Source organism: Poromitra crassiceps, assembly GCF_964638095.1.
Source record: "Poromitra crassiceps genome assembly, chromosome: 12".
Taxonomy (NCBI): Eukaryota; Metazoa; Chordata; class Actinopteri; order Beryciformes; family Melamphaidae; genus Poromitra; species Poromitra crassiceps.
Genome location: NC_139632.1, coordinates 6804675 through 6819927, shown reverse-complemented (window position 1 = coordinate 6819927; position 15253 = coordinate 6804675). Strand labels below are relative to the sequence as shown.

At 47.3% G+C, this 15253-nt stretch overlaps 1 protein-coding gene across 1 annotated transcript in view; it reads right to left on the bottom strand.

Annotated features, from left to right (window-relative positions):
• The window catches only part of fcho1 (FCH and mu domain containing endocytic adaptor 1), an 89986-nt gene that overhangs the window by 52484 nt on the left and 22249 nt on the right, over positions 1-15253 (bottom strand). The window contains exon 2 of the mRNA XM_083647502.1: positions 12598-12646. Within this exon, the coding sequence (XP_083503628.1) occupies positions 12598-12624 (27 nt within the window). The 5' untranslated portion in view covers positions 12625-12646. The remainder of the gene's footprint in view (positions 1-12597; positions 12647-15253) is intronic.

Genomic DNA, 15253 nt, shown 5'->3' with positions numbered 1-15253 from the left:
AGGTCAGGGAATCGTCCAGTCTTCCGCGTTCAGTCTCATTTAAAGGGATACGCCAACTTTTGGGGAGTTTCACCCATTTGCCATATCGCCCATAGATAACCAAGATACACAATACCTTTACCGTCACTCTCCGTACAGTATACAGTGAGCTACAGTCGTCCAGTTAGTTAGTATTGGATGAAACGGTACAGCCGTTCAAAGTCACCAAAAACATTTCTAACAGCGTCAAAAAGCTCTATGTACATGTTATGACTCGGGTACTCACCACGAGATGAAATATTAATCCAAAATGCAGATTAACGCTCTTATTTTAAGGTAAATAAATAGCCGGAACTACTTTCTAAACATGGCCGCCAGGCGTACAGCGCATGGGCTGCGTACAGCGCATGCGCTGTGTAGGGCTGTCAAAAAAAATTCTAGATTCGAATATATATTCGAATATAAAAATTAAAAGAATTTTCGAATATGAAAAAATAAATATTCGAATGTATTATTATTATTAGCAGCAAGTCTCCTAAATGGGCGTGGTCAACCATTGATTCAAACTAGTGTCCTCTAGAGAGAGAGTGGCGTCAGCGGAGGACCTCAAAGTACAACACAAACTGTCTATTTTGCTGCAACTCGACAGTGCCGCTTAATCCAGGACCTTACTTCCTGGAACTCTTGAGAGTAAAAAAACTGGTCCATTGGAGTGAATGTGAATGGAGATGTCGCGACTCTTCTATCTACACGGCTCTGACTCAAACCTGCCGAAAGTCTCCTAAGTGGGCGTGTCAGTGGAAAACCATGGGCAAAACCCACGTGACAAAATTTATCCCATCGTCTTTGGTATTATCATATGCAATAGTCTAATTCAGTGTATTAGCCTATTTGAAATAGGACATGGGCCTGCTGCTGTAGGCCTTCCTATGGTCTCGTCCACTGGCTGGGGTCTGCTGCCTGTATGCAGAAGGTTACTCTCCATGGGCAGCTTGTCTTTTGTTGAAACCCTACCCTGGCCACAGACCACAGAAAGGTGAGCCTTACAGACACACAGACACACACACACACACACACACACACACACACACACACACACACACACACACACACACACACACACACACACACACACACACACACACACACACACACACAGAGTACCATGAGTGTGTGTGCAGTGGGAATGAAACATTTACCTGGACCCCCAAATGTCCATGAAAGTGGAGAGAAGAGAGAAGGGCTGCTGGATTCATTGCCTCCATACATAAACTGGACTGACTCCTGCAGGCGTTGGGGGGAGGATAATATACTGGGCTGTGTGTGTGGGGGGGGGGGGGGGGGAGGATAATATACTGGGCTGTGTGTGTGTGGGGGGGGGGGGGAGGATAATATACTGGGCTGTGTCCGACGTGCCAAATGTGATATCTCAGATGAGATCTCACCCGCCCGATTGTGATTAAACGTGAAGGGACGATGCATCTTGGCATTGCGTACTGGTATTTAAAAAGATGAACAGGCCAGCAGCACACTATGTCCTCTCAAAGGTTGAATCAATCATCTGGGCGTAGCAGCAACCAACGTTTGAGCCAACAGGCCTTCTTCTTCAGACTTCAGCCTTGTCAAATAGTTTGTTTTCGCCTCGCACCTGAGTTTTTCTCCTTTGATGGAGTGTGTGAGAGTGTTGTGGACAGTACTGCTATTTAAAAACATTACACTGATTGGCCAGATGGCGGCACTATCATTAAAGGTCAAAAGTTTGAAACTCAAATGCAATATCATTAGTGCGATGTGGACAAAACTTGGAGGGACGATGTGTTTTGGCACTGCATCCTGCCCTTTTAAAGTCCATAACTGCTACACCAGCAGCCCAATTAAGTTGGAAGGATGAGCCTCTTGATACTGATTGGTCCAGGGGTGCCTGCATCTTTCATCGTTATTGTTTAAGTAAGTATAAGTATCGATAGTATCGATAAAAATCAATACTACATTTTTTTTTTTTTTACGGATACAATACTGATTTGCAACAGTATCAATATCAGCAGTGCTTTCTCTTAAAGGCCGGCTTTACCGTGGGGAATATGAATATATATTCAATCTCATGCCCCTAAGGTTTTCGAATCCGTTGAAATTTTTGAAATTGGTTGTTTCCCGCCAGAGATATCACCAGAAATGCACTCTGTGTGTGGGGGGGGGGGGGGGGTGGTGGTGGAGGGGAGGGGCGGGTGCGGGCACCCGAAATACTACATTTCCCACAATGCACTGGGCTCGCGTGGCCTTCGTTTCCAGGCCCACCCCTCAGGCATTTGGCTGATATCAAACTCCAGTAGGTGGCGGTAATGCACATATATGCTTGCCAACCGCCATAAAAGTCGAAGAAGAAGAAGGCTTCGACATAAAAAGATTTAGTAGAAGAAGAAAAAATTACAAAACATAAAAAAAAAAATTGCCTCCAAATTGCACCAAATTTAAACGGTAGTATATATGTCCGGAGATGTCTTCATAAAAAAAAATTCATGCATTTTAAGGCATTTTTGTAGGAGTTTGATGTTGTGACTAATTCATGTAAAAATGTGTAAAATCGGGTACATTGCTCAGCGTTGATTTCGTTACTTCACCTACTACTAGATGTAAAATTTGATGAGCTTTCCAATGCCGCCAGTACCGTGTCTGTCCGTGCTTCCGTTCCAGAGATATGGTCTCTTTGCAAGGAGCTATGGAAAGCTAACCTAGCTACCATAGGCTAGGCGGTTGAACAAGATGGCTGCCTTTTGCTTTTCTTCGAGACCTCTGAAGGGGCGTGGAGGACCTCTAGAGGCGGGACCATGGCTCACAACACTTGTAGTTCATAGGCGCTCGACTTCCGCAAGGCGGACTCGGGCCAGAAGACGCGTAACGCGTCGGCTGGCCCGAAAAATATGTGAGAGATGGTTGATAGGTCAGGCAGGGAAGCACCAATTTCAAAAATTTCAACGGATTCGAAAACCTTAGGGGCGTGAGATTTAATATATATTCATATTCCCCACGGTAAAGCCTTTAATGAAAAATCGAACGTACTACTGATTTCTCCCTCCCTGTCATTGGTGGGTATCTGTTACTTCAACAAGCTCAAAGTGTTCTGATAGGCTGATGACTAGAGCAGGTGTAATCTGCTGTGTTATGATAGGCTGAAGATCAGGTGTAATCTGCTGTGTAAGGTCAAAGTTTTTAATGAGTTTTATCGCTCCTAGATTATGGAGAAGCATGCGTCTGTCCGTCCATCAGTCTTTGTTTATTTTTTATGCCTCTTGATGTGTTGTCCTCCCCCTGCGTGGCATCAAAAATGTTATAGAGTATCGATATTTTCCTGGGTATCGAAGTAGAAATTCTAGTATGGTGACATCCCTAGTGGTGTTGGACATATACTACGGCTCATTGCCGTGGGAAACCACGTCTCGGTGACACCGGGCAGGCAAGTGAGAAGAACTACCGAGAGTCTTCCTCAAGTGCTCTATAATGTATTCCTCAGGCCTCTGGTGAAGGAGAATCCTTTATGTGGGATATATGCAGGCCCCCCCCTCTCCTCTCCCTTAACGCTCTCCTCGTTTTCCTCAATTAACTTGACCGTTTTGCTCGTGCACAACGGGGCTCATTACCATGACACTGAGGGGAACGACGGGGGAGGAAAGGAGAGGGGATGGAGGAGGGTGTGTGTGTGTGTGTGTGTGTGTGTGTGTGTGTGGAGGTTGTCAAATCTGCGTGGGGCGATGCAGACACAACTTTCTCATAAAGACGTCGTAGACTTCTCTCGCTGGATCCCTGGAAACCATGATGACCAGCAGGGGGATCTGTTCATGTATCAGGGGGGGGGTGGGGGGGGGGGTGGGGAGGGGCAGGGAAGCGGGGGCGGGGTCATCATTATTTACTGGGCCAGGGCCAATAAATGACAGGCTTTAAGAATAGGCGTGTTGATCCAGGGTTCACTGTGAGGTCTCAAGACAAAAGAGTTCAATAAATAACATTATCTAGATATGTTTAGACGCAAACTGATCAAACGTGAGTAATCCTCTGATACCAAAACACTTGAAATGTGAATCCTAAGCCTGTACTATAGGTCCTTTAAGAAAAGAGCTATTGTTTTTTTTCACTCGCTGGTTTTTCATGACTATTAACTTGACTGAGAGAGAAACAGCACTGCTGCTATTATAAAATATAAAATATAATTAATATAATACAGTAATGTTATGAAATGGATACAGTAAACCCTGGTCATCTTGAGTCAAGTGAGGTGATTCTTGTAAGTGTCACGATTTTATAAGAAAACAACGCTTTGATTAAAAACGTTTCCTTTGGGAACTTTTTGGGGGCGTAAAAAAATAAAATATGGTTTGCATGTAATTCTGCTGGCCTATCTAACTTATTGCAAAGAAACAAAAAAAAATATCCCTTGAAGCGTTGTTTAATTTGTGTGCGCGTCTGTGGAAAGTATGTGTGATGGAGTTTGCCCCAACTAACTTGTCTCACTTGGTTCTTAGTGTCCTCGTCCTCCCCCTCAGGCCTGTGTGAAGCTAATTACAGCCAGCCAGGGAAGCCGGGCTAAGCTAAGCGCTTCGCTAGCATAAATAAAGTTCTGTCTACTCCTGTGCGTGTCCACCCTAATTGGCTAAGTGCTGCTGTCAACCACAGGGGGACAGAAGGAGTGAGGGTTGAGGAATCGTGTGTGTGTGTGTGTGTGTGTGTGTGTGTGTGTGTGTGTGTGTGTGTGTGTGTGTGTGTGTGTGTGTGTGTGTGTGTGTGTGTGTGTAGGTGTGTGTGTAGGTGTGTATGTGTGTGTGTGTGTGTGTGTGTGTGTGTGTGTGTGTGTGTGTGTGTGTGTGTGTGTGTGTGTGTGTGTGTGTGTGTGTGTGTGTGTGTTGGAGTAGTAGGGTGTCATAACTCAATGCTAGCCACTATGTGGACCTCAGCCTAATAAGGTGGGAGCTGCCAGTGGGTCACTCCTTATTGGATGTGGTTTATGTTCATGCTGTTAGGCTGTGTGTCCACAAACAGTGGGTTTTTTTTCCTTTCCTCATCAAAAGCAACGGGAAGGTGCACAAAAGGCGGCGGCTTCAGGAGCGCTGGAGCTGCCGTAACTTTTGTCCCTTTGCATCACTGATGACATCACTCACTGATGACATCACAATGTCTATGACATCATAAGTGGGGAAATAGTCAAATTAAATAGTTTATACAAGGTATAAAATAGCTTGTTTATACAAACCGTTGACCTGCACCTTTTTGTGTGCCGTTTTTTTCTATGATGCAACTTGAGCAGGAAAGAGTGCTCAGCTTGGCTTTACAGGCAGCAGCACCCTGCAAGCTGATGCTTCTTTCACTGTGCCTTCACTCTGGACTACTGGACAAATCTGCCTTTCACTCTGTCTGAGAGGATATAGTGTCCCAGGACATTCCTGCGCTGTGATGCAGGCAGTCAGGTGGTCACTCAGTCAGACTGTGATGCAGGCAGTCAGGTGGTCACTGGTCACTCAGTCAGACTGTGATGCAGGCAGTCAGGTGGTCACTGGTCACTCAGTCAGACTGTGATGCAGGCAGTCAGGTGGTCACTCAGGCAGGCAGTCAGGTGGTCACTCAGTCAGACTGTGATGCAGGCAGTCAGGTGGTCACTCAGTCAGACTGTGATGCAGGCAGTCAGGTGGTCACTCAGTCAGACTGTGATGCAGGCAGTCAGCTGGTCACTCAGTCAGACTGTGATGCAGGCAGTCAGGTGGTCACTCAGGCAGGCAGTCAGCTGGTCACTCAGTCAGACTGTGATGCAGGCAGTCAGGTGGTCACTAAGGCAGGCAGTCAGGTGGTCACTCAGTCAGACTGTGATGCAGGCAGTCAGGTGGTCACTCAGTCAGACGGTGATGCAGGCAGTCAGTCAGACTGTGATGCAGGCAGTCAGGTGGTCACTCAGTCAGACTGTGATGGAGGCAGTCAGGTTTTTTTTAATGACATTTTAAAACATAGAACAGATACAATTGGAGGGAAAAAAGGTGCAGGTGGATCAGATTTTGTACCCCACATCCATGTGGTCCACTGGAATTGGGGGAAAATGCAACTAGAAACTTTAGATCTGCCAGGGATTAAAAAAAAGATATATATATATATATAACATTTTTGACACTTTCAACTGCAGTGTGAACGCAGCCCTGGAGTCTCTAGCAGATGTTTGAGTAATGTTAAGACCTTTTATGGCTTTTCTTTGGAGAACCTTTTATACAGCTCTCCATAAGGCCCCTGCATGATGTCAGCCGGCCAGTAAGAAAGTAGCTCCTACAACCATTCAGCCACTCAGTCTCAAAGTCAGCCAGACAGACAGACAGACAGACAGACAGACAGACAGACAGACAGACAGACAGACAGACAGACGGACAGACGGTCAATCAATCAGCCAGCCAGACAGACAGACAGACAGACGGTCAATCAGCCAGCCATCGCAGCAGTCAGTCAGTGGTGTGAGAGAGTGGGTTTCGCTGACTCAGAGGTTTTTCCTGCTGACTGGGCAGGTTGCATTGAATGGACAGTCCCATAGCAGACAGGTGTCAATAACATCAGGAGCAGGTAACACAGCCGGCATCACTGATGGCTCCAAACTCACTTCTACTGCATAGGCTCGTTTAACACCTAGGCTCGTTTAACACACTTCACCTCCATCTGATACTAATCTACAATGTCTTTGTATTGAAAGGGCAACATAACATACTGCAAAAATAATTAATGCCGAGAGACCCTCCCTTTCCCATTGTTCTCCTCCCTCTCTCTCTCTCTCTCACACACACACACACACACACAAATATTAACACATACTTCTTCTGTGTGCACTCACATTGATACATGAAGTGCACCCTACATCTCTCACACACGCATACAGTATGTGTGTTGGTGTTGGACCTATAGCAGTGCACCCTACATCTATACAGTATGTGTGTTGGACCTGTAGCAGTGCACCCTACATCTATACAGTATGTGTGTTGGACCTATAGCAGTGCACCCTACATCTATACAGTACTGTATGTGTGTTGGACCTGTAGCAGTGCACCCTACATCTATACAGTATGTGTGTTGGACATGTAGCAGTGCACCCTACATCTATACAGTACTGTATAGCCACTTTCACACATGAACTCCGGATCAGGTCAGGGTTGCCCCCCACTGAGCCTGCCCCGGATGATAGGTGAAGTGTACCCTTTCACACATGAGGCATGTTGCTTTCACACATGAGTAGCACCTCCGCAGAGTTTGTAAAGTAGAGAGGGGGCGGGCGGCGGGGGTGGGGGAATTTGGGCATGACCACACAGTTGTGAAAACTAAAAATACATAATGGGCGATAACTGCCTAACGTTCACGGCATATAATCGTTTGCGCATAACGTTAGTAAGTCATTAATTAAACAACCCTACAACTCACGCCCAGATGCATCGATTTCCTCGAGTCGCAAGCAGTACAAACAAAACAGGTCTTTGCTATGTTCAGTCCTAAAATGCCTCAAACCTACTAGAATTATACAGAATACAGGAAGCTAGACGTTTTTACCTTCAAAATAAAATAAATGTAGTATTACTTAGTAACAAAAAATCAGAATGTCGACTCACTACGGGTTAAAATTGACTTTTCGAAGGGAGCAGATATTCTTCCAGTTTATCTCCGTTCTGTATCTTTCGAAACACACACAAAAAAACATTACACGTGCATTTACTTTATTTAATTGCCATTATTGCGAAGGTTATACCCGGAAGTTTTCGTTTTATACTGCCTGACTTGACGCTACTTGGAATTTGCGCGAACGCTGTGTAAACGTTAAATCAAAGACATGAACGCAACCAGATCCAGATACCCTACCTAGCGATGTCCAATACTGGGAAGCGGGACGACCCTCGCGTCCAAAAATGCTTATTAAATGTGTGTGCTGTGCGAAGCAGACATGAAATCAGATCAGAGCCATGAGCCTTTCAATCCAGCAATCCGCAACATGTTGGCTGTCGCACACGGAGCAGTTTTGAGCTTCATTTGAAAACCAAATGGCATGTGTTTTTTGCTGCTCATTCACATCGACTATTTATATAATAATAATCTGTCACGATCGTCTCTGTCCTCATGCACTCACGAGCTCACGGAGCTCTGGAGGGGGGGGGGGGGGGGGGACAATACGCTTCTTCGACTACGGCTGGGGGTACACTTCCCTCCGTCTAGGACGAGGCTCCGCGGGAGCGCGCATGAGCCGCATGCAGACATTCACATATGACAGCCATCCGTATGGCCTCTAGATAACTCCTGAATTCCAAACATGTGTGAAAGCAGCTTATGTGTGTTGGACCTGTAGCAGTGCACCCTACATCTATACAGTATGTGTGTTGGACATGTAGCAGTGCACCCTACATCTATACAGTATGTGTGTTGGACCTGTAGCAGTGCACCCTACATCTATACAGTATGTGTGTTGGACCTGTAGCAGTGCACCCTACATCTATACAGTATGTGTGTTGGACATGTAGCAGTGCACCCTACATCTATACAGTATGTGTGTTGGACCTGTAGCAGTGCACCCTACATCTATACAGTATGTGTGTTGGACCTGTAGCAGTGCACCCTACATCTATACAGTATGTGTGTTGGACCTGTAGCAGTGCACCCTACATCTATACAGTATGTGTGTTGGACCTGTAGCAGTGCACCCTACATCTATACAGTATGTGTGTTGGACCTGTAGCAGTGCACCCTACATCTATACAGTATGTGTGTTGGACCTATAGCAGTGCACCCTACATCTATACAGTATGTGTGTTGGACCTATAGCAGTGCACCCTACATCTATACAGTATGTGTGTTGGACCTGTAGCAGTGCACCCTACATCTATACAGTATGTGTGTTGGACCTGTAGCAGTGCACCCTACATCTATACAGTATGTATGTTGGACCTGTAGCAGTGCACCCTACATCTATACAGTATGTGTGTTGGACCTGCAGGGGGAGTCCCCTCGCTGCGGGGTGAATAGCTGAATCCTGGCGGCACCACGTGCTGAAACCCGGGCTGGAGCAGTCCGAGCACAGGACCAGCTCATGACACACACACACACACTCAGCAGCACAGTGCAGTCAGCAGCTACGGTAGTAGTGCGCGCGACCCACACACACACACACCCACCCACCCACCCACCCACCACACACACACACACACACACACACACACACACACACACACACACACACACACACACACACACACACAAAGCTCTCCCAGGCCTAACCACTCCCACACTCTTTCCCTGCCATATATGACAACTGAAATAGTGAATGAAAACACTGATTTTATTGTCCCTCATGGGGAAATTCTGTTGTGGTGAAACACTTCTGTAAATTAAATGATCTAAAATCCCAGGAATACTAAGGAGCAGCCCTCCGTTGTGAAGAAGGAACATCTATTCTCAAGGCTTCATACTGTTTATAGTGTCTTAATTGACTAAGGATGGCACTTCATTATGGCTGATGGGCTTCCTTCCCCCAGTGGGCCGTCAGCAGCTCTTCTCTGTACTTGATAGGAAAGGACAGCATGCTCTGAGGAGGCTCTGTGAATGTTCTTGAGCCAAACAACCAGTGTTGGGTGTAACTCATTACAAAAGTAACATATTACATGTAATATATTACCTTTAGCAGTAACTCAGTAATATAACTTATTACTTATAGGATCTTAGTAATATGATACCAGTTACTTTGTCAAGTAACTCAAGTTACAAATTGAGTTACTTCAAAAAAATCAGAGCACATATTTAAGTAAAGATACAATCATTTCCTAATCAAACTGTGTTTTTATGCAAATGACCACTATAGATGACAATAACAAAGGAAAAGAAAAACATTTAGAACTTTGGATTGTTTACACTGACTTCAAGGCGGTTGAAATTATTTTTCAGGATGGTTCCAGGGCGGCGATGTCATTCTGCTGCTGCTGTTGTTTTGGTGAAAGTAATGCAAAAGTAGTGTAATAAGTAACGAGTTACTCTACACACACAGACAGTCATTTTGTAAAGTAACATATTACTTTCAAATGAAAGTAACTAGTAATATGTAGTATATTACATTTTGAAAGATTTCTATGACACAGCTATTTGTGTCGGGGGGGGGGGGGGGGGGGAGGTGAGGATGGATTGTGCCATTTGATAACCTGACGCTGCCAGATTGGGAAACGATTTAAAAGAGGCAGGCACTTAAATAAAATACCTGCCAGGTGATTGGATGGACCATCTGTCTATCACGTCTATCACAGGCTTGCTTCTTGCTGTCGTCACACCTAAAGCCCGCCCGTAGCTGCCTCTCGACGCTGATTGGTTCGCATTCAAAACAATAGTTTGAAGCGTGGCAAAATGGATTTTTTTTTTGTCGTGTGAACACGAACACGATCTCTCGCGTATCCAGCTGCCTCGCAAGTAGAGACGGAACGATATGAAAATTTCATATCACGATTATAGTGACCAAAATGATCACGGTTATTATCACGGTCTGTTAAAATGTGCTGAAAATGTTCAAAAAGTGCTAACACACACTCACAGGAATCATTTCACCAAGTTTTATATTGAAAACTCAGACCCCAAAAGGACTGATACACTCACTGAAATCATTTCTCCAAGGCTGCACGTTTGCATCTGGGAGACGGTTGCCAACTTTGGTTGATGATGGACAGTATTTACCATGTTTTACAAAGCACAGTCATCATGGTAACACGGTTTTATTGATATAATGAAAATTGGAAACTGTACAGTCCTCGTGAGGAATTTTATCACGGTTATCATTAAAACCGGTTATCGTTACATCCCTACTACTCGCAAGGTTCGCCATCTGAGCCTGCATAGGCAAACATTGCACCAAAGAAGCCTAAAACGGTATCTTGTTTGTATCTATTCTAAGCCCACACACACACACACACATGACTCAACCAGTGTAAAAACACAAGCCCATCCGCAAACCAACAAGGAGTCATCCTGATCATCCTGCATGTGCTACAGGTGGGAAGACATTTATATACATTACAAACAGAAATCCACCAAAATCAAGTTTCACCAAAATCAGATTTCACATTGTCTGTCATCTTGAGAGATCACTGATGATTGACAATGGACACAGCCTGATCCATATAGATGCCAGGCCAAACACATGTCTAAAGAGCACATAAGGCTAAATAAAAATTGGTTATTTTCCTAGCTGGATCTAATGAACGTAGCTGAATGGACTTCCTGGCTACGTAGCTTCACTGCTCAGCCCAAAATGTCATTGGGAACTTTGTGTTTTGTGTTCTAATCTTAGTCTGATGCGGCAAGGTAGAAGAAGTAGGGCACACCTGAAATAGCTGTACCAGGTGTGCAGGGAGAGAATGAGGGAATAGAGGAGAGAAAATGAGAGATGGAGAGAGAGAGAGAGATGGACAGAGATAAAGAGGGAATAGAGGAGAGAAAATTAGAGGGAGAGCAAGAGAGAGAGAGAGCCTGGGAGCACCCTGGGAGCAAGTGACAAAGACGTGGCCTGTTGTGGAGAGGAGAAAGGGGAGGGGTGCGGTGAGAGTCTGTGCACAGCCCTGTCTCCTCTCACAATCATTCATATACCAGCGCTGCAAAAATGGACATCATAAATGGCTTTAGTGCAGTACTTTGTCTTGAAACCTTGTTTTTCTTTTATCACCTACACACAAACTCACAATCACCATGATATCAACATGACCAGATATGCTAATGAGGCCATTAATTAAGCTAATTCTTGCGTTAATTAGCAAAATAGTTCCATGTCAATATACTTGCCTTCACATAATAACACGTGGGCGGTGTTAAATATGAACTCTTAAAGCATTAAGAACTGGAGTTATAGTGGTTCAAGAAAATAGAGTGCGTTGCCAAATATCATATTATGTAAAATATAATATTTCATATATAATATGTCAGCTCATATTAATATGCAAATGTATGCAGTCAGGCGCTCCAAAAAATCAAATCAGATCATCTACTCTATTGGGGGAACCTGTGAGTGAATATGACGTTTCTATCATGTGTTGTTCTTGAGTTCTTGTGTTCACAAGAAGGTGTCTACAGACAGACACAAACACCATCATGTCCCACATCCCATCCAGTGCCATGGTGGTGGTGGGACATCAAAATATAAATATGTCACTCAATCAAATGATACATGGTCATGTTAAGTGCTTCACGAAATGGCCTCTCAAATTTGCAGTAACACTGAAATAATAAATGAGATTATTTGCTGCCCAGTACACAGGAACCATCTTAAGAAGACACGTTTGTCTTCGGCTTCGGGAGAACAGGTGGACTGAATACAAGATGGATCTAAATGTTTGCTCAGTGAATGGAGGAGGGAGAAGGTAAATGCTGTCTGTGGTACCTGGGAAGCGAATGAAGAGAGAATCAAAAATGAAATCTAAAAGCTCCGTGACTCCTATTTATATGATTGAGCAAATTGTCGAATCAGCAATAATGTGGCAGTTAAATTTCAAGGTACAAGCGGCCGTTCCACATCTGTCACCAACACGGGCAATTTGGGCAAAGTATCCTGTCCTCCAGCCTCATCATCATCTTATCAGCAGGCAGCAGCACACTTACCCAGAAGCTGTTCTGAAAGAAGGACATCTTCACTCAGGTTTACAGTGATCTGTCAGAGAGAGAGAGAGAGAGAGAGAGAGCTGCATTAGAGACAGTAAGCAGACACTCACCCTTTCTTTACATCTTACATCCTCGATCTGAGAGGGCATTGCTCTCCTCCAGCTCACAGTCCTGATGCAAGCTCCTCCCCCTGACCTCTCCTCCAGCTCACGGGCCTGATGCTAGCTCCTCCCCCTGACCTCTCCTCCAGCTCACGGGCCTGATGCTAGCTCCTCCCCCTGACCTCTCCTCCAGCTCACAGTCCTGATGCTAGCTCCTCCCCCTGACCTCTCCTCCAGCTCACGGGCCTGATGCTAGCTCCTCCCCCTGACCTCTCCTCCAGCTCACGGGCCTGATGCTAGCTCCTCTCCCTGACCTCTCCTCCAGCTCACAGTCCTGATGCTAGCTCCTCCCCCTGACCTCTCCTCCAGCTCACGGGCCTGATGCTAGCTCCTCCCCCTGACCTCTCCTCCAGCTCACGGGCCTGATGCTAGCTCCTCCTCCTGACCTCTCCTCCAGCTCACAGTCCTGATGCTAGCTCCTCCCCCTGACCTCTCCTCCAGCTCACGGGCCTGATGCTAGCTCCTCTCCCTGACCTCTCCTCCAGCTCACAGGCCTGATGCTAGCTCCTCCCCCTGACCTCTCCTCCAGCTCACGGGCCTGATGCTAGCTCCTCCCCCTGACCTCTCCTCCAGCTCACGGGCCTGATGCTAGCTCCTCCCCCTGACCTCTCCTCCAGCTCACAGTCCTGATGCTAGCTCCTCTCCCTGACCTCTCCTCCAGCTCACAGTCCTGATGCTAGCTCCTCCCCCTGACCTCTCCTCCAGCTCACGGGCCTGATGCTAGCTCCTCCCCCTGACCTCTCCTCCAGCTCACTGGCCTGATGCTAGCTCATCCACCTCAGATTCATGTAGATAGAAGAGTCCAATGGACCAGTTTTTTACTCTCAAGAGTTCCAGGAAGTAAGGTCCTGGATTAAGCAGCACTGTCGAGTTGCAGCAAAATAGACAGTTTGTGTTGTACTCTGAAAGGGTTTCCCCCCCCCTTGAATCAAATTGTACATTATCAGCTTTATTTTAGCATGCAAAAGTAGCGCGAGACCCATTCCTGGCTGTTCATTGGCTAATGAGTCTCGCATTTTGGTCCTCCGCTGACGCCACTCTCTCTCTAGAGGACACTACTCCAGCTCACAGTCCTGATGTTAGCTCCTCCCCCTGACCTCTCCTCCATCTCAGTCCTGATGCTAGCTCCTCCCCCTGACCTCTGCTCCAGCTCACAGTCCTCCTGATGCTGGCTCATCCCCCTGATCTCTCCCCCAGCTCACAGTCCTGATGCTAGCTCCTCCCCCTGATCTCTCCCCCAGCTCATAGTCCTGATGCTAGCTCCTCCTCCTGACCTCTCCTCCAGCTCAGTCCTCCTGATGCTAGCTCCTCCCCCTGACCCCTCCTCCAGCACACAGTCCTGATGCTTGCTCCTCCCCCTGACCTCTCCTCCAGCTCAGTCCTGATGCTAGCTCCTCCTCCTGACCTCTCCTCCAGCTCACAGTCCTGATGCTAGCTCCTCCTCCTGACCTCTCCTCCAGCTCACAGTCCTGATGCTAGCTCCTCCCCCTGACCTCTCCTCCAGCTCACAGTCCTGATGCTAGCTCCTCCCCCTGACCTCTCCTCCAGCTCAGTCCTGATGCTAGCTCCTCTCGCTGACCTCTCCTCCAGCTCACAGTCCTGATGCTAGCTCCTCCTCCTGACCTCTCCTCCAGCTCACAGTCCTGATGCTAGCTCCTCCCCCTGACCTCTCCTCCAGCTCACAGTCCTGATGCTAGCTCCTCCCCCTGACCTCTCCTCCAGCTCACAGTCCTGATGCTAGCTCCTCCCCCTGACCTCTCCAGCTCAGTCCTGATGCTAGCTCCTCCCCCTGACCTCTCCTCCAGCTCATAGTCCTGATGCTAGCTCCTCCTCCTGACCTCTCCTCCAGCTCAGTCGTCCTGATGCTAGCTCCTCCCCCTGACCTCTCCTCCAGCTCACAGTCCTCCTGATGCTAGCTCCTCCCCCTGACCTCTCCTCCAGCTCACAGTCCTGATGCTGGCTCCTCCCCCTGACCTTTCCTCCAGCTCACAGTCCTGATGCCAGCTCCTCCCCCTGACCTCTCCTCCAGCTCACAGTCCTCCTGATGCTAGCTCCTCCCCCTGACCTCTCCTCCAGCTCACAGTCCTGATGCCGGCTCCTCCCCCTGACCTCTCCTCCAGCTCACAGTCCTGATGCCGGCTCCTCCCCCTGACCTCTCCTCCAGCTCACAGTCCTGATGCTAGCTCCTCCTCCTGACCTCTCCTCCAGCTCACAGTCCTCCTGATGCTAGCTCCTCCTCCTGACCTCTCCTCCAGCTCAGTCCTCCTGATGCTGGCTCCTCCCCCTGACCTCTCCTCCAGCTCACAGTCCTGATGCCGGCTCCTCCCCCTGACCTATCCTCCAGCTCACAGTCCTGATGCCGGCTCCTCCCCCTGACCTATCCTCCAGCTCACAGTCCTCCTGATGCTGGCTCCTCCCCCTGACCTCTCCTCCAGCTCACAATCCTCCTGATGCTGGCTCCTCCCCCTGACCTCTCCTCCAGCTCACAATCCTCC